The sequence below is a fragment of the Heterodontus francisci genome, chromosome 18 (genome assembly GCF_036365525.1).
Source record: "Heterodontus francisci isolate sHetFra1 chromosome 18, sHetFra1.hap1, whole genome shotgun sequence".
NCBI lineage: Eukaryota > Metazoa > Chordata > Chondrichthyes > Heterodontiformes > Heterodontidae > Heterodontus > Heterodontus francisci.
In genome coordinates this window covers 5,741,175-5,760,371 of record NC_090388.1, presented here as the reverse complement: position 1 = coordinate 5,760,371, position 19,197 = coordinate 5,741,175, and the positions used below count along the sequence as shown (strand labels likewise).

Genomic DNA, 19,197 nt, shown 5'->3' with positions numbered 1-19,197 from the left:
AGGAAATCACCTGGGTGATCTCAGTGGAGAGCTATATGTTCTGAGTTTGAACTAGTTGGGCCGAAATGATCTTTTATGCTCTTTCTGTGTCTCTGGAGATTGTAGGTTGTATTCATTTTAGAAATGCGTATTTAATACAATCCGCACATGCTGCTCTGAATATATACGGGTTTTATCAGATGATAGAATAATTACGTTTGGCGCCTAATTTGTTTTCAGAACAAAAGGAGGATGTCTCAGCAAACGGTGCAGGTTAGTGCAATACTGTTCCAATGGTATACGTACTGAACCAATTAACCTACTGTAGAGCACAGTTGGACTAGTGTAGGATATCTTGCTGTGTGCCACTCCTTTGAGAACCTTTTAACTAACTGGAGTCACTTTCCTCGATGGATAATGTAGTATTTTTCTGTCTCTCCTTCGCTTGCCCATCTAATGTGTCTTTGCACCTCACAGTATTCATCAGATGTTGAAACTGTGGAAATCAGCCCTTTTGTGCAAACCAAGTGAAAGGACACTAACTGCACTGATTGCACAGTTCACCTTTTGTTGTGTCTAACTATGCATCTGATTTATTTTTCTCACCAGGTTAATCTAAGGTTTGCAGTTTGACATGCCCTGGTTTTGACTTCATGTTGCAAGTCAAAGACCAGCTGGGGCCTGATTTTAAACTCTGTTTAAGTGAACGGGTTTTGAGTCAGTTAAGATCAAGCCCCAGGAATCAAAAAGCATGTGTGAAATGATGGAGGAGGAGATAATATCTGCAGAGCAGAAATGGTAGGACAGATTTCCCCACATCGGGTTTAGTTAAAATGATCATTTTCCGGCTCAAGATTCAAGGACCAGCCTAGTTCCTTCATACTAAGGTCACATTTCTATTACAATTCGAGACTCATTGGGGGCAGATTTCTGTTTGTAGCTGCTGGGCAGGGATCAGTCGCAGGCTTTAGAACCACTCCTGAAGGGATGGAAATCAGACAGGTTCTTTAGCGGGCAAATGATCTGCCCAGACAGATGACCAGCTAATGGCTACAATCGAACCCCTTGTGAAGAAGTTTCAATCCCCATCCGTGCTCCAGTCATACCATAATTGCAGATTAAACCCAGAATCAGGGCCTGACCCGTGGCCCAAGGAAAAATGAGTGAGACTCCTTGGAAAGTTCCTGGTGGAATCAATCCTGAGCCAGGTTTGTCCTCCATTCCAGATTTACACGACACAGATTTAACATTGCTGCGAGGCAGAAATCACTTCATAATGACTCCAAACTGGTAACATGAATGAACTTGGAGTATCTCAGGCTCCGGGTAACTCTTTGACATAACTCCTCCATCATGGAAACATCCAATTTTGAATTAAGGCACATTTGACACCTAAATGTAGCTATGTAAATTGCAGGAGCTGTGAAATGCTCCTTCCAGAAATGTGCATCAATTGACCAGCAGCTGAATTCCCCTGGGATTGGCAACAAATGACCTTCAGCTACTGCTTTGCTAAAATGGCCTTTTGCTGTCGGCTATTGATGAGCATTGAAGACTTTCCTGTGTCCAGGCCAAGAACATTAGTTTGTGATTGGTCTGTATGTTAATGTTGTTGGATGTTGGTATTGAATCTGCTGGGAAAATCACTGTGAGTTTAACGGTGCTCGGTGTTATTAATACATAAATCGCCCAGTAGCTTGTGGTGAGGGAGAGATTTCCTGTGAATTGTGCTGCTCCACCTTAACCTCATGAAAACAGGAGCTCACCCTCAACCTCCCCATCAGTTTCATTACCCATTAAACACACCACAGAAAGTTAGGGCTGCCACTTAACAGCGTAAGGACCCTGTTAATGAGGAGATTTCTGTTCCTGCAATGCCCCAGGCAACCTGTCCAGGCCAGAAAGGGAACAACTGAAACTGTGGAGTCTCATTCCTTGCTTGTTTTTACAGATTTTTAACATTTTAAATGTTTTATCTTTTTTTCCCTACATTTCCTTTGTGTCTCTTTTTTTCTCTCTTAATCCAATTTTTCTCTCCCTCTCTTTATTTCACTTTCTGTATCTGATTTGATTCTATTCCATCCCATCTCCTTCCGTGTTGTTCTTGTTTCTTTCTCAATCTTTCAATTTCATTGGTTAAGGAGATAGATTGTTGGTGCCATTATTCATTGAGGTCCCAGATGCCCTGTTACACTGGCCGTGATGTTAGCAGCTCACACTTCCAGCAACTAACAACACAAAACCTTTTCGAGCTGAAGGGTGAGGGAGAAAGTCTGACTAATGATCTATGCCACACGATGCCCCACTCCAGCAAGAGTTGGGCGATTGTGTTTTCTGAAACAAGCCAGGCCTATTGAAGTGCCCAATATTGCACTGTGGAGCACTTTCCTTTCTGCTAAGGAGTGTGGGTAAGCATCACTGCTATTTAAGCCTGTCCACCAAGGGTAAATGTTGCTGCTTCGCTGCAGGATTTATTAATCTGGTTGAGTGGGTTTCCAATCTGTTCCAGAACCTGCCCAATTGAAATCAGAAAGGATGACAATCAGGCGGGGTCAATAATGATCCATTCCACCAGATTAGCACCGTGTGGTGGAGACCGAGATTTATCCTCCCATACCTGAGTCTGTCAGTGAAATCTCTGCATGGATATGCCACCATTGAGGAGCAAGGATATTAGTGTACTGGGCTGGACCAGGATCAAAGAGTTGGGCTTTTACCCATCTTGGGAAAGTATATGGCAGTGTAGAGAAACCATGAGTTGGGTGGGGAACTTATGGATGTCGGTACCCTAGCGAGGATACATTCGCTCTGTTTCAGCTTGCATGTAAAGGAGTTATTTGTGAGTGTGTACAGTCACACGGCAGTGAACTCTCAGAAATTAGAATGGGCAATTTCAGAGCCGGATTAAGCTTTCTTGGGCTCTGGACACCATTAACATTCGGGAATTAATCGCAGCCACTCCCCCACCACCGAACAATTCTCCCCGATCCATTAAAACACGAAATGTAGTAAAATGCGTGAAGAAATTGGTCTATAAACTGCATTAATGATAAAGCAGATCTTATCACAATATGCCGCACTTGAATTAAACTGATCCAATGGTTTTGTGCGGTTTTTCTGTTTTTTTTAATTCTTTCATGGGATGTGGGTGTCACTGACAAGACCAGCATTTGTTGCGCATCCCTAATTGACCTTCACAACTGAGTGGCTTGCTAGACCATTTCAGAGGGCAGTTAAGAGTCAGTCACATTGTTGTGGGTCTGGAGTCACATGTAGGCCAGACCAGGTAAGGATGGCAGATTTCCTTCCCTAAAGGACATTAGTGAACTAGATGGGTTTTTATGACAATTGATGATAGTTTCATGGCATTCTGACTGAGACTAGTTATCAATTCCAGATTTCTTTTTTGATTAATTAAATTAACTTATTAGTTAATTGAATTTAAATTCCACCAGCTGCCATTAGGACTCATATCCCCATGGCATTAATCTGTGCCTCTAAATTACCAGATCAGTGACATTAGCAGTACGCCACCACCTCCCCCTTAATGTACATTTTGCAGGGGGGTGTCTATATTTAGCTAAGACATAGTCATAGAGAGATACAACACTGAAACAGGCCCTTCAGCCCAATGAGTCCGTGCTGACCATCAACCACCCACTTATTCTAATCCTACATTAATCCAATTTCCCTCCCACATCCCCAACTTCCCTCAATTCTCATACCACCTACCTACACTAGGGGCAATTTACAATGGCCAATTTACCTTTCAACCCACAAGTCTTTGGCATGTGGGAGGAAACCAGAGCACCCGGAGGAAACCCACACGGTCACAAGGAGAACTTGCAAACTCCGCACAGGCAGTACCCAGAACCGAACCCGGGTCGCTGGAGCTGTGAGGCTGCAGTGCTAACCACTGTGCCACCCTGGCCTAAAACCACAGGAACAGGCCCCAGTGTTAATTCACCCCAAGGCAATGCATAGTTTTGGAATTGAATGATAGTTTAATCTTGTCTCCAGGAAAACTGCCCTTGAGTGTCTTCCTTTTTGCATTTCAACTGTTACAAACACTGCCTGTTGCTGCATGTTTATCTGTACGTATGTATATGTGTATGCATGTATCTATCTGTATGTGTGTCCCTGTGTATGTTGTGTCACGTTAACTTTCCAAAGGCTTCTCAATGTCTTCAGAACATGGTCCTGTAGCTGAAAAAGATGAAGATCAATCAGCAAAAGCAACATCATCACCAACAGGAGGTTAGACGACTGCTTGTTTTGTGTCTGTATGTGTGAGTTACATTCCTGATTGACGTTATAAATTAACCAATAACCACTGTGTGATTAACTTTCAGCAGAGATGACGGTTAGCTCCCTACTTTCACTGTAGTATTGAATTTGTTTGTCATATCATTAGCAGTTTATTTCTAGAGGATTGAAGTATTTATTTGCTGGGTTGAACCCTAACCCTCGATACCCTTTACAAGATAATAACAGGTTTACCCATTTGATCAGAAGGTGTGATAAATTTATACCCTGTTCAGAAACACAATGGGGGTTTATTACCCGATTGGTATCTGCATCTCTGATCCTTGACTTAACACTTGGCTAAAAGTGACTGATAGGGACCAATAAGTAGAAATAATTTGTATAAAAGCTAAAATACGTTAAACCGGTGTATCATTGGCCTTCTCCTGGTGGAATCTCATAAACTTGCACAAGGGAAGGGTGAGAGAATTATGTTGTATGTTGTCAGTCAGGTGATTAGGGAACTCCATAAGTTCTCCGAGGACCACCTGCTAGACGACAAGGAGGAAAAAGCTCGATGATCTGCAGCTGGATCGCACACTGAGGAGAGTGGACATGTTGCTGAAGGTGTCTTCTTCTGAGGGAAATCGAATCAGAGGAAGCAGCAGAGTTGCCATGAAAGTATCTCAGTAATTGGTGAAAGCTGCCAGTCTGGGGCATGATTAGACCCTGAGCCAGTACAGATTGGAAGGACACTGAAGAATTGGAGAACTTGAGTTCTGTCATGGAAAGTAAACCAACCTCCATGTAGAAGAGTTGGGAATCTGTTGGTTATTATCTTCACCGCATCGAATGTTCTGGTGATAAATTTATCTCTGGCGTACAGCTGCACTTTCCCAATGATTGACAGAACAGATGGATATTGCTGTCAGTTACAGTACAATAGTCTCGCAATGAATAGTCTAAGAACACGTTATACTTAGTAACGGAGGGGTGGGGGTGGAATTAAGATTCCTCACTCACAGACCACAAGGCATGATGCTAGAACACAGACATAAATATAAATTAGATTGGACCCCTCACAATATAGTCAGCTAGAAATGGGAAAATCAAAATCTCTTTCAATATGGAGGCGTGTTTAAACTATCACATAGAATATCCAGTACCGAAACAAGCCATTCGGCCCAAACAGTCCATGCTGGTGCGTAGAATCCACATGAATTGGGCATGGTTATAGTTGTGGGAGCTGTAAAATAGACCTTTGGGGGAATATTGGATCACAATTTATGGTTGGCTACACTCGTCAGATAGAAGTTGGCTCTTTTACAGAGGTGCAGATTGGGAGTGTTACCGTTGAATTTTCCTGCCAGCATCTGATATTGGGACCATTTATGGGTCACCAGCCTGCAACTCTCGACAGTGCACTCACCGGTGCAAGTTTATGGGAGGCGACCCACTAATGGGCCACCTCCGCATTCTCCATCCGATTAACAGCGACAGGCAGAACAGAGAAGTCGGAGGACCAATGGGAGGACCCGAAGGAATGTCCAGCCACCAGTCCCACCAGGAGAAGTGAGCGCTGCTGAAGAAAAAGAAGAACTGGGAACACCTCAAAATGGAGGCACTCATGACAGGCTCCAAAGTCAGTTTAAAAAAACAAGGGCCAGAACTTTGAAGGGCCTCAAAGTGGAGGGGAAACTCCTTCATAAGAATGCCGGTGACCGCAATTGGACCTCTTTTGTGCCTTTCGGGTCCCTGATAGCATTTTGTCCAGCCTCCGATGGCCCTTTGACCTCCCACTGAGAGGCCACCTCCAAAGCTTTGCTGGGCTCCCAACACAGCTGGGGGTGGTGGTGGTGGTGGTGGTGGTGGTGGGGGAGTTGCCATGGGATGCCAGGAAAGTTCCATTAATGTCAGAAAATGGCCCCTGATTGAGGCCTTAATTGTGTTGAATGCCTGCCTGCCTCCGTCAAGTTGTTCACCGATTCCAGTAGCAGGCCGCCCCCCCCCCCTAGGAAACTCGTCTGGAGGTGGGATCACATCGGGAAGCCATCCTGACAGGGTTTTCCGCTATTTTCCCAGCTCCCTTCTTCTCCAAACCCACCTCCACAGGAGCGGAAAAACTCCCCACTTGGTGTCTGAAGGTTGTCGGGATAACAGAAACATGAAGTGAGGAGCAAATGCCCCATTAGTAGGTATTTGGATCCACCATCTTATTATCTTACTATTGAAATAAGAAAAGGAGGGAGGCAGTACAAATTTTCGATTGTGACTTGGCTTGATTTTGATTGGTAGATTCATGGTGTGAGCTAAGTGTTGAACCAATAGCACCTCATGTAATCTCTACATTAGAAAAAAAAAAGTAATTGAATGTGTTCTGTGTCCATCACTGTCATTTTCTGTTTCCGTGCTCCACGTGTGTTGCCTGTTTTGTGTCTATGTTTGTACATTGTTCAGAAGTTTTTTTCAATTGTTGCTGTATCTTGCGCACTGTACGTTTACAGAGAAAGAGCCAGAAGTTCCAGCAACCACTCCCCACCCAGGTAATGCTTATGGAATGTCCGATAGTGAGTTATTAGATGATAATAAGTAAATTACTTAAAGGGCTTGTCCATTTAAAAGATACTCTCTTTAATCTTAAATCAGTGACCATATTAAACTGATGTGTTTTCCCCCATGATAATTTTTTTCTTTTAGCAGAAGAAGTTCCTGCTATCCAACTGCCTAATGACAGCCAGGGTAAGTATTGTTGTCAGGGTTCAAATCCTTGTTCTGTAACAGGGTGATGTTTTGGAATAGATTAGATAAGCAAAAAGCAGCAGATTTTAAAGAGAAAACTGCCATATAACTTAGACCTGAAAAACAAACTTTATTTTCTCTCGTTTTTCTTTTAAGCTCCAAAGTAATGGGCCCTCCATTGGCAGTGCTCAGTAAATGCTATAGCCAATCAGCAAGTACAGAACTAACCTGTGCTATAATGTAGGGTTAACAGTGCCTGTTGGCTGGGCCCTGCAACCATTTTCCAACCCCATCACTGCCTACTTGTTGCAAGCGAACTGTTACAGCACCCCAGGTTGGAAATAAAAAGGTGATTTCTAGGAACTGGTGTGGGTAACAGGATACGATGTGACAGGAAGGGACATGACAGGATAGGGAGGGACTGTCAGGATAAACAATAAATCTACAAAGGCAGAAAAAGTAAATTTCACAGAAGAAGTTGTCTAATAAATGTAATTCAGATGAAGAATGATCGTCTAATTATTTGTAATGTGCAGGTAATGAGTTTTCACTCTTATATTATACACATGCACTCTTGTATATACACAATATACTCAAACTCCCATATATAACACACTCCCATATATACTCACACTCACACACTCGCTCACACTCTCACAGACACTTACACTCACACACTTCCACACTAATCACTCACACTCTCACACTCACTTGCACACTTACACTCACACTCACTCTTGCACAAACTCTGTCTCTCTTCTACACTCTAACACACTCTCCTCTCTTCCTACACTCCCTCTAACACTCTCACACTCTCCCTCACACTCTCTCGCACACGCATTGTACAAACGCACACTTACATGTGCAGATTGTACACCAAAACAAGCCAGCCTCCCATTTTGCATTCACACTATTGTGTCCAATCAGGCAATTCCCCATTTACTTTGCCCACCCCTGTGTCAGCTTGAAACTCTTCCCAGGCACAATGTGAGCTTCTTCACATACACCAAGCTGCTCTTCCAGGGTGTTCAGAGATTGTAGGCAGCAGTGTGGCATGATAATACAGTTAAACTAGCTCTAACTGGGTTTAAAACCCAATCACGGCCTCCAAGGGAGGGTGACTGTTCCATCAGTCTCACACCACTTCTCTTTGCAGTCAAATCAGGGCCTCAGGCAGGATGTGACTGCAACTTTAGAACCAATATGAGCCAGAAGTAGAAAGAGCTTTGTGTCGACACTGAAGTTGCAATTTAAACACCTAAAAGTTAGCAGAAATCCTGCGGTCAGATTGGTACCAAACAGTTCAAAGCTATTTTATACTCACACCTGGAGTACTGTGTACAGTATTGGTCTCCTTATTTAAGGAAGGATGTAAATGCATTGGAAGCAGTTTAGAGAAGGTTTTCTAGACTAATACCTGGAATGGGTGGATTGTCTTATGAGGAAAGATTGGACAGGCTAGGCTTGTATCCACTGGAATTTAGAAGAGTAAGAAGCGACCTGATTGAAACATATAAGATCCTGAGGGGTCTTGACAGGGTGGATGTGGAAAGGATGTTTCCCCTTGTGGGAGAATCTAGAACGAGGGGGTCACTGTTTAAAATTAAAGGGTCGCACATTTAAGAGAGAGACAAGGAGAACTTTTTTCTCTCAGAGGGTCGTGAGTCTTTGGAATTCTCTCCTCAAAAGATGGTGGAAGCAGAGTCTTTGAATATTTTTAAGGCTGAGGTCGATAGATTCTTGATAAGGAAGGGGGTGAAAGGTTATTGGGGATAGACGGGAATGTGGAGTTGAAGTTACAATCAGATCAACCATGTTCTTATTGAATGGCGGAGCAGGCTCGAGGGGCCGAGTGGCCTACTCCTGCTCCTAATTCATATGTTCCTATGTTTGTATGGTGTTGCTGATCCAGACAGGATTCTACCACAATCTAAAAGTGTCACACAAGCCCTAAGAGAGAGTGGACAAACTCATCAGACTGGCTCTGATTAGCAGTGAGGTTTACATCCCAGAAACTTGTCAACAACAACATTTTAAATACAGGAGCGAGGCATCAGAGCCTGGAAACATGATACCCCTGTGAAGTTCTTTATTCTACTGCACATGGAGATTCATTGCCAGTGTAGGTCTGATACATTTCATTTATATCACATTTTTCATGACCTCAGGACATTCCAAAGCCCTTCACAGCCAATGAAGTACTTTAGAAGTGTAATCACTGTTGTAATCTAAGACACGCGTCGAGCAATTTGTGCACAGCAAGCTCCCATAACAGCAATGAAAAAAAGATCCAGATAATCTTTTGTTAGTGGTGTTGGTTGAGGGATAAATGTTGGCCAGGGAGAACTCCCCTGCTCTTCTTCCGATAGTGCCATGGGATCTTTTACATTGACCTGAGAGGGCAGACAGGGCCTTAGTTTAATGTCTCATCTGAAAGACGGCACCTCTGACAGTGCAGCACTCCTCTGGAGTGGGGACTTGAACACATGATCCTCTGACCTGGCGACAGTGCTACCAACCACGCCACAGTTTGCGTCATATATTGTATGTGGATTTAGAAACTGGCAAATGCTTTGCAAATTGCTCCCCTTTACGAAGAACAAAGAACAAAGAACAAAGAAAATTACAGCACAGGAACAGGCCCTTCGGCCCTCCAAGACTGCGCCGATCTAGATCCTCTATCTAAACATGTCGCCTATTTTCTAAGGTTCTGTATCTCTTTTCTTACTGCCCATTCATGTATCTGTCTAGATACATCTTAAAAGACGCCATCGTGCCCGCATCTACCACCTCCGCTGGCAACGCGTTCCAGGCACCCACCACCCTCTGCGTAAAGAACTTTCCACGCATATCCCCCCTAAACTTTTCCCCTTTCACTTTGAACTCGTGTCCTCTAGTAATTGAATCCCCCACTCTGGGAAAAAGCCTCTTGCTACCCACCCTGTCTATACCTCTCATGATTTTGTACACCTCAATCAGGTCCCCCCTCAACCTCCGTCTTTCTAATGAAAATAATCCTAATCTACTCAACCTCTCTTCATAGCTAGCACCCTCCATACCAGGCAACATCCTGGTGAACCTCCTCTGCACCCTCTCCAAAGCATCCACATCCTTTTGGTAATGTGGCAACCAGAACTGCACGCAGTATTCCAAATGTGGCCGAACCAAAGTCCTATACAACTGTAACATGACCTGCCAACTCTTGTACTCAATACCCCGTCCAATGAAGGAAAGCATGCCGTATGCCTTCTTGACCACTCTATTGACCTGCGTTGCCACCTTCAGGGAACAGTGGACCTGAACACCCAAATCTCTCTGTACATCAATTTTCCCCAGGACTTTTCCATTTACTGTATAGTTCACTCTTGAATTGGATCTTCCAAAATGCATCACCTCGCATTTGCCCTGATTGAACTCCATCTGCCATTTCTCTGCCCAACTCTCCAATCTATCTATATTCTGCTGTATTCTCTGACAGTCCCCTTCACTATCTGCTACTCCACCAATCTTAGTGTCGTCTGCAAACTTGCTAATCAGTCCACCTATACTTTCCTCCAAATCATTAATGTATATCACAAACAACAGTGGTCCCAGCACGGATCCCTGTGGAACACCACTGGTCACACGTCTCCATTTTGAGAAACTCCCCTCTACTGCTACTCTCTGTCTCCTGTTGCCCAGCCAGTTCTTTATCCATCTAGCTAGTACACCTTGGACCCCATGCGCCTTCACTTTCTCCATCAGCCTGCCATGGGGAACCTTATCAAACGCCTTACTGAAGTCCATGTATATGACATCGACAGCCCTTCCCTCATCAATCAACTTTGTCACTTCCTCAAAGAATTCTGTTAAGTTGGTAAGACATGACCTTCCCTGCACAGAACCATGTTGCCTATCACTGATAAGCCCATTTTCTTCCAAATGGGAATAGATCCTATCCCTCAGTATCTTCTCCAGCAGCTTCCCTACCACTGACGTCAGGCTCACCGGTCTATAATTACCTGGATTATCCCTGCTACCCTTCTTAAACAAGGGGACAACATTAGCAATTCTCCAGTCCTCCGGGACCTCACCCGTGTTTAAGGATGCTGCAAAGATATCTGTTAAGGCCCCAGCTATTTCCTCTCTCGCTTCCCTCAGTAACCTGGGATAGATCCCATCCGGACCTGGGGACTTGTCCACTTTAATGCCCTTTAGAATACCCAACACTTCCTCCCTCCTTATGCCGACTTGACCTAGAGTAATCAAACATCTGTTCCTAACCTCAACATCTGTCATGTCCCTCTCCTCGGTGAATACCGATGCAAAGTACTCGTTTAGAAATTCCAATCCAGTTGCAGTCTGCTAATACATTGGATCTACTCCTACACTATTCCCATCATAATCACCTGTTGTCCCAGATATACATCAGGGGAAGAACTTCACAGCTTCAGAGGTTTTGGCTTGTTTCTTGGGATTTCCTTGTTATTATTTCTTTGAATGCTCGCTGCTATGTTTTCAGCTTGTGTTGTTCAGATCCAGTCTGATGCTGCACCTGCTGGAACTGTGTAGTGTGTGTTTTTTTTAATTCTTTCATGGTATGTGGGTGCCGCTGGCTAGGCCAGCATTTATTGCCCATCCCTAATTGCCCTTGAGAAGGTGGTGGTGAGCTGCCTCTTGAACTGCTGCAGTCCATGTGGGGTAGGTACACCCACAGTGCTGTTCGGAAGGGAGTTCCAGGATTTTGACCCAGTGACAGTGAAGGAACGGCGATATACTTCCAAGTCAGAATGGTGTGTGACTTGGAGGGGAACTTGAGAATGCTGGTGTTCCCATGCACCTGCTGCCCTTTTCCTTCTAGTTGGTAGAGGTTGCAGGTTTGGAAGGCGCTGTCTAAGGAGCCTTGGTGCGTTGCTCAGTGCATCGGTGGTGGAGGGAGTGCATGTTTGTGGATGGGATGCCAATCAAGCGGGCTGCTTTGTCCCGGATGGTATCAAGCTTTTTGAGTGTTGTTGGAGCTGCACCCATCCAGGCAAGTGGAGAGTATTCAATCACACTCCTGACTTGTGCCTTGTAGATGGTGGACAGGTTTTGGGGAGTCAGGAAGTGAGTTACTCGACGCAGGATTCCTAGCCTAGTGTGATAACTTTATATTTATTCGTTCTTTATATTGCATGTTCAGCTCATTTATTATTGGGCAGGATGGGCAGAATGGGTCTGCTGGTGTGAATGAAGGGTTAAGGTTAGTATCACAGGTACTCAGCACTGCCGGTGGTTGTACTTCCTTATTGGTGATGTTCCGGCACTTCTATATCAGAAATAAAAGGAATAGCACCGGTAGAGATTGACAGGGTTGTGGGATGTGGGCGTCGCTGGCCAGGCCAGCATTTATTGCCCATCCCTAATTGCCCTTGAGAAGGTGGTGGTGAGCTGCCTTCTTGAACCGCTGCAGTCCATGTGGTGCGGGTAAACCCACAGTGCTGTTAGGAAGGGAGTTCCAGGATTTTGACCCAGTGACAGTAAAGGAACGGTGATATAGTTCCAAGTCAGGATGCTGTGTGGCTTGGAGGGGAACTTGAGAATGCTGGTGTTCCCATGCACCTGCTGCCCTTTTTCTTCTAGGGGACAGAGGTCGCAGGTTTGGGAGGTGCAGTGCCAGCCAGAGGCCTCGAACAGATCCAGGTTAAGTAGGTGCTATCGTCTGGTAAAATGTCAGAGCCCAAACCGATCCTTTTTCCGCAAGGCAAATGCTGACCCTGGAGGTTGAGGGGACAGAGAATATCCAGTGCAGTGATGGAGCGCAGAATGGCTCGGAGAAAAATGGCCAGTCGCCAATCCTGAATGCTGTATTAGACCATGCCTTGGAGCCCAGTCCCAATCGAGAGACAGCTCTGGTGATGTGCACAAAAAGAGAAGGGTCTGACATTTCAGAGGAAGATTAAACGGGCTTCATTCAGAGCCAGTTCTGTATGAAGATGAGTTCAAGGCTGAAGTATTTCTTCATGCAGATGGTGATGACTAACTGGAATGCTTTCTGGATAGGTTGAGTGAGGCAAAAGCCCTGGAGTCATTCAAGAGGCAGTTACACACTTTGATGGGGCAATGTAATTTTCAATGGCAGAATGAGCTAGATGGGCGAATGGCCTCCCTCATCCATACCTCTCTCTGTGAGATGGGAAAGTGGGAATAGAGCTGCTGTTCCATTGCTTCATTTAGGAAACTTTTGATGTATGAAGAAATGATGATTGTTCCACTGATGCAGATTTCAATTCATTACCAGCAGTCCAAGATCACTGGGGATTGGGATCATTTCGAAGTTGTTTTGTCATGGATGTAACTGCTTTGGGGAGAAAGGACTGATAACATTTCTATCCCACTGAGAATCTAGTCCATTGTATTTTTGATGCTGTCACTCGTTTCCTGTTATAAAAGAAATGAAGGAGGAAAGTTTTGCATTTATAAAACATCTTTCACGACCACCAGGTGCCTCAAAGTGCTTTACAGCGAATAAAGTATTTTTGAAGTGTAGTCACTGTTGTAATGTAGGAAATGCAGCAGCAATTTGTGCACAGCAAGCTCCCACAAACAGCAATGTGATAATGACCAGATAATCTGTTTTCAGTGATATTTATTGAGGGATAAATATTGACCAGCACACTGGGGAGAACTCCCCTGCTCTTCTTAGAAATAGCACTTTGGGATCTTTTATGTCCACCTGAGAGGGCAGACAGGGCCTCAGTTTGCCATCTCACCTGAAGGATGGCACCTCCCTCAGTACTGGTCTGGAGTATCAACCTTGATTTTTGTGCCCAATCTCTGGAGTGAGACTTGAAATCACGACTGGCAGACTCAGAGGCAAGAGTGCTATCAACTGAGCCACAGCCTCTCTACCGTACTGTATATATGCGTCATTCTTTTATTAATTAATTCTCAGTATGTGGGCACCACTGGCAAGGCTGGCATTTATTGCTCATCCCTAGTTGCCCTGGATTGTTTGTAGTGGGTTAACACAACTGAGTGGCTTGCTGGGCCACGTCAGTGGGCAGATGAGTCAACAGCACGTTGAGTCTTGTTGCTAATATGTTAACCACCAGAAGGAACCTTCCCATAGTTGAGGACAGGATTGTTGCTGGTTTCTTGGTGTCCCCCCATAGACCCTGTCACAATGTGTCTTGGCTCCCGTGAGAAGAACAACTCTACAATGAGTGAGGTATCATTGGGACATTGCTATCTTTGATCCATACAAACCCAGTTCTTTCAGAGGGACAGAGCAATAAAAATAGGAAAGAAATTAGGGATGGAAATAAAAATGTTTTATGCATTGCTCAGTAGGTTTCCTTTTGGTTCTAAGGTAAGTAATTGGTCATAAATTTAAACAAAACTTTCCTTTCTAACTTGGGGTTGCCAACTCTCCAGGATTAGTCTGGAATTAAAAATGAGTCTACAGGACACTGCTTCAACTAACACTCTGGAGGGGAAAAAAAATCATAGCCCCCATTAAAAAAATTATTGCATGTCATTTATATTTTCTTTGAGCGCTTTCACTTATTAGTTGTTCAACGTATCAGAGACAAAGAAAAATTGGCTGTTTGCCTGAGAGTTAAGAATCATCCAATCAAGTAAGAGAGTCTGTTCGCTTTACACTTGATAAGGGGGGTGACGGGGGGGGGGCTTCGCGAGGATGGACATGTCGGGCAGCCAATGGCACGAGTGCAAGGGAGTGGGGCAGTTGTGGGGAGGGGGGGGGGTGAAAGATCATGTGATGAAATCTCCAAGACAACATCCAACCCAGAGTTGGCAACCCTACCTCTCACCCATATTAATGCTGAAGCTTCCTGTCTATTCCTGTGAACCTTGGTTTGACCAGTATCTGTTTCCAAAATAGACGAAAAGCCTCCTGATTCTGCAATGGCCAGGAAAGATTCGGGTACGTCAGCTATGAACCACCTGACACGACACTTCACTATATTGCCAATGTACATGTCGATGCATTCAAGATTTCTCAATAATTCAATTTGCTTTCAATGTGGTAATGTTACCGTTGAAATAGGCTGGAGGAACTGGAGATGGTAGACAACTCTCGGTTGCAGTGATGCTGACAGAATCGGTCAGTGAGTCTCAATCCTGAGGCACTGACAACTGTTTCCCTTCCATGGAGCAAAAATCCCTTCTCCCCAACTCCACTCCGAGACTTGCCCTATTCCAGCTTGAATATTCCCTGCAAAAACCTGGTGCTGTTGTTTCATCAGTCTTAAAGGGATAGGCTAGTATTGTCAACAAAGGCCTTTACATTTTGAATTTTGGAATTTAAAGATCACTTAATATTTTACACCTATAGTCGGTTAGTAGTACAGAACTTGAGTATTGCTGAAAATAGAGACATTTTGTCGAAGCTTTCCGTCTTGCACTCATCAGGACAATTCGCAAGAATACCAATATAAGGGAAACAACAAATTTATATTGTATGAGAAGAGAGTGCTGATTGGTTGGCAAGTGGACTCTGAGTTTAAGTCCCCCAGCTGCCATGGTGGGATGTGAACTCGTCTCTAGATCACTAGTCCAGTAGCATAAACACTATTCTAACACATCCTCCAATCCACCATTTATGTGACGAGAGGTCAAGTCTCCTTCTATCACTGCGCCACCATTCGCCTTCACACCCACCCTCTGTCCCCCTGCCCCTTCACCACCTCCTTGTTGCCACTGTGATGCCAATTGTACCAACTCTATCTATGACAGATGGCAGGGGCACCCAGACTCAGGCGTGAGGTACCACTGCCCTTTCCAGCTGTGCTGCTGCAGCATTGACACATTTGTGGTTGTACGACGCACTTAAACAAACATGTAGACTTTGGAAACACAAACCACAGCTTCTGGCTAGCTAGATTATATTTTAAGACTCTCCAACATTCATCATGGGAACAGGAGGAAGCCAATCAGCCTGTTCCACCATTCAATTAGATCATGACTGCTCTGTATCTTAACTCCATCTGCCCTTGCTTCCTTAACCCTTCAACATCCGATTGTTTGTTTGACTTGTGACAATGAACACGCTGAATCATCACCTCTGTCTCAATGACCTGACAGTCTGCAGCATCACGCAAACCCAGCTGCCATTTCTCTTGTCGAAGCGTTTAGCAATGTGCCATTAAATGATGCACAAACAAATTGTTCATCCGCCAACACAAAATCCCTTGTTTTGTTTTTGGTGAAAGGATACATCGATATCTATGTTGACAGTTGATGTATGATTGTTGTCGTGTGAACATCGAACCATTATATTCCATTCAGGGTGTCGTCACATAGCATGATTTAATCCTTTATCAAACTGATTCCCTTGAACAGCACTTCCCGTAAGTATCACAACCATAACCAACATTACCATGAATGCAACAAATTGAAATCATGTCCTATCCCGAAGCTAACCTGTGTTTTAACACCATGGTTTGAGGAGCTCGGAAAGAAGGAAACAAAAAAGCAGAAAGGAGTGTTTCAGCATTATCCCTGTGCACAGAGCAGCTTTTAATCTGTGTTTTTGTTTGCTTTATGGCTGAGCAGTGTGGTCATGTGGAGAAGCAGCTACAGAGGAGCTCGCTAAACTGGACGATTCAGCACGATCGACTCTGTTCATCGAGAAACCTCAGACTGGGTCTGTCACCGTTGGTAAGTTTACAATTTTAGGTATTAATCCAGCAGTGGGTAACCATGCATGAGGGGGCCTGTACCCTGAAGGATTTGACAAGGGGACTCCATCCGAAAGGCTAAGTTGCTTTGCTTTTTCCCAATGCTGTGTATTTCTGTCATTTTCTGCACTTTCTTTTCTGTCCATTAAGCCCCAGTATCATTCTGGTTCAGCTGTGCTGTACCCCTTCCAATGTCAAGGTATCTTGACCACAAACATGGCTCATGAGATCATCCTATTTTTGTTCATCTATCATCAGATTTCTGTATTTTTCTACTCAATGATTCCTTCTATCTCTTGTATATTAGAATTTTTACTCGAATCAGTTATAATGTCAGTTGTCCTGGTAAGCTGCTAGATTTTTATACATTCAGATCCCATACTGACTTACACACAAAGGTATGATCAATGACAGACACGTAAAGACCCTCTGGTGCATTCAGCGTGTCCCACACAACTGTGATGCCTTGTGCATCACAATATATACATTCACCACCCCACCCACAAGCCATGCAATCTTCTTATAATTTCTCATTGTGGTCCCTAGACCCGAGTGGTTCATAATAACAGGAGGAGGCTGGTTCATCCCCTCAATTCTTCACTTCCATTCAATTAGATCGTGGTTGATCTGTACCTCAACACCATTTACCCATCTTTGCTCCATATCCCTTAAGATCCTTACCTATTAAAGCTCTGTTAGCCTCTGTCTTGAAAACTCCAGTTGACCCCCAACATGCACAGCCTTTCAGAGGAAAGGATTCCAGATTTCCACTACCCTCAGGGGTGAAAAAATGCTTCTTTAGTTCAATCTTAAATGGTCTTTTGCTCTATTTTTATGATTGTCATCTTGTTCTGTGTTTCCCCTTACATAGCAACATAGGAAATAGGAGCAGGAGTAGGCCATTCAGCCCCTCGAGCCTGCTCCGCCATTCAACTAAATCATGGCTGATCTTCTACCTCAATGCCATTTTCCTGCACTATCCCCGTATCCCTTGATATCTTTAATATTTAGAAATCTATCAATCTGTGTCTTGAATATACTTGATGACTGAACTTCTACAGCTCTCTGGGGTAGAGAATTCCAAAGATTCACCACCCTCTGAGTGAAGAAATACCTCCTCATCTCAGTCCTAAATGGCCTACCCCTTATTCTGAGACTGTGTCCCCTGGTTCTAGACCCCCCCAGCCAGAGACACATCCTTCCTCCATCTATCCTGTCGAGCCCTGTAAGAATTTTGTATGTTTCAACCTCTCATTCTTCTAAACTCCAGAGAATACAGGCCCGGTCTCCTCAATCTCTCCTCGTAGGCCAATCCGCCATCCCAGGAATCTTCATTGCACCTTTCCTGAATTGCCAATGATATACCCTCCCAGAATTGTCCAATGTGTTATCCTCTTTGATACTTTGCCCAAGTGTCCATTACTCAGATGAGTCTAGTTAGCGAGGTTCTGCATAAATATATAGAGCAGTGGAGGGCATCACAGCAACACCTGCCCCTACCTTCACCCAATGTCCATTCATCTATGAGAGGGAACCCTGGCCAATCCTCCCCTTCTTAACCCAAAGGCACTGAAGTGAACCATAGCTGCCCCTTACTACCACCCGAGACGAGGTGAGCTAACTCAGCTTAGGCTGGGAATGGAGTCTGGGACCTTTCTGGTTTTTGTTGCTCAGCTACTGACTGCATCGCCCAGTTCAGTCATTGAAGAGCTCATCACTGACGATGTTACCTTGAACTACCATGTAGAAAACCTCCTGCTCCAAATTTGCCCTCTGTAACTCCAGGCTGCTAATGCCCTCTTTAAAGGTGAGGACATCACTTTCGTGGCAAAGATTGAAGCCAAGGACCTACTGCGAAAGCCAAATTGCAAGTGGTTCAAGGGGAAATGGCTGGACCTCGCAAGCAAGGCAGGAAAACACCTGCAGCTGAAGGAATCCTTTGACAGAAACACCAGGGTAAGAAACACACATTTTTCTGAAATGTTTTCCTGCTTTTTTTTAGTTACCCTCTCATCAATCTCTTGCTTGCTGACTTTAGCTGATCTAGCAAACAGTCCACACCACGGACTCTAAAACTTCCAGAGGTAAGCTTGCAGTTTCAGCGTCAGCCGTGGCTCAGTGGTTAGCACTCTCTGTGGCAGAAGGCCACGTCGATTCAAGTCCCATTCCAGAGACTTGAGCACAAAATCTAGAGTGACACTCCCAGTGCACAATAGGGGAATGCTACACTGACGCTGAGAGGTAAAACTGAGGCTCCATTTGCCCTTTCAGGTGACTTTAAGGATCCTAAAACACTGTTCTGAAGAAGAACTGGAGAGTTCTCACTCGTGTTCTGGCCAATATTTATCCTTCAACTAACATGACTAAAACAGATTATCACATTGCTGTTTGAGGGTGCTTGCTGTGCACAAATTAACTACACTTCATAAAGTACTTTAGTGGCTGTAAAACTATTTGGGATACCATGAAAGGTGCTATATAAATGCAAGTCCCCGTTAGTGGAAAGGAAGATGGCATCAATGAGTTTTGGGCCACAATTAAACTACAAACTGTGGTTTGGGAGTGAAAGTTT

General features: G+C 44.4%; 1 protein-coding gene across 7 annotated transcripts in view; it reads left to right on the top strand.

Annotated features, from left to right (window-relative positions):
• Positions 1-19,197, top strand: part of mybpc1 (myosin binding protein C1) — a 133,596-nt gene that overhangs the window by 27,460 nt on the left and 86,939 nt on the right. For 2 of the 7 annotated variants that reach the window (XM_068050157.1, XM_068050159.1), the window contains exons 4-9: positions 220-252; positions 4,171-4,236; positions 6,922-6,963; positions 14,828-14,869; positions 16,501-16,605; positions 18,433-18,581. In XM_068050157.1, coding sequence (XP_067906258.1) covers positions 220-252; positions 4,171-4,236; positions 6,922-6,963; positions 14,828-14,869; positions 16,501-16,605; positions 18,433-18,581 — 437 coding nt within the window. The remainder of the gene's footprint in view (positions 1-219; positions 253-4,170; positions 4,237-6,921; positions 6,964-14,827; positions 14,870-16,500; positions 16,606-18,432; positions 18,582-19,197) is intronic. The other 5 variants (XM_068050161.1, XM_068050158.1, XM_068050162.1 and 2 more) reach the window with 5 other exon arrangements.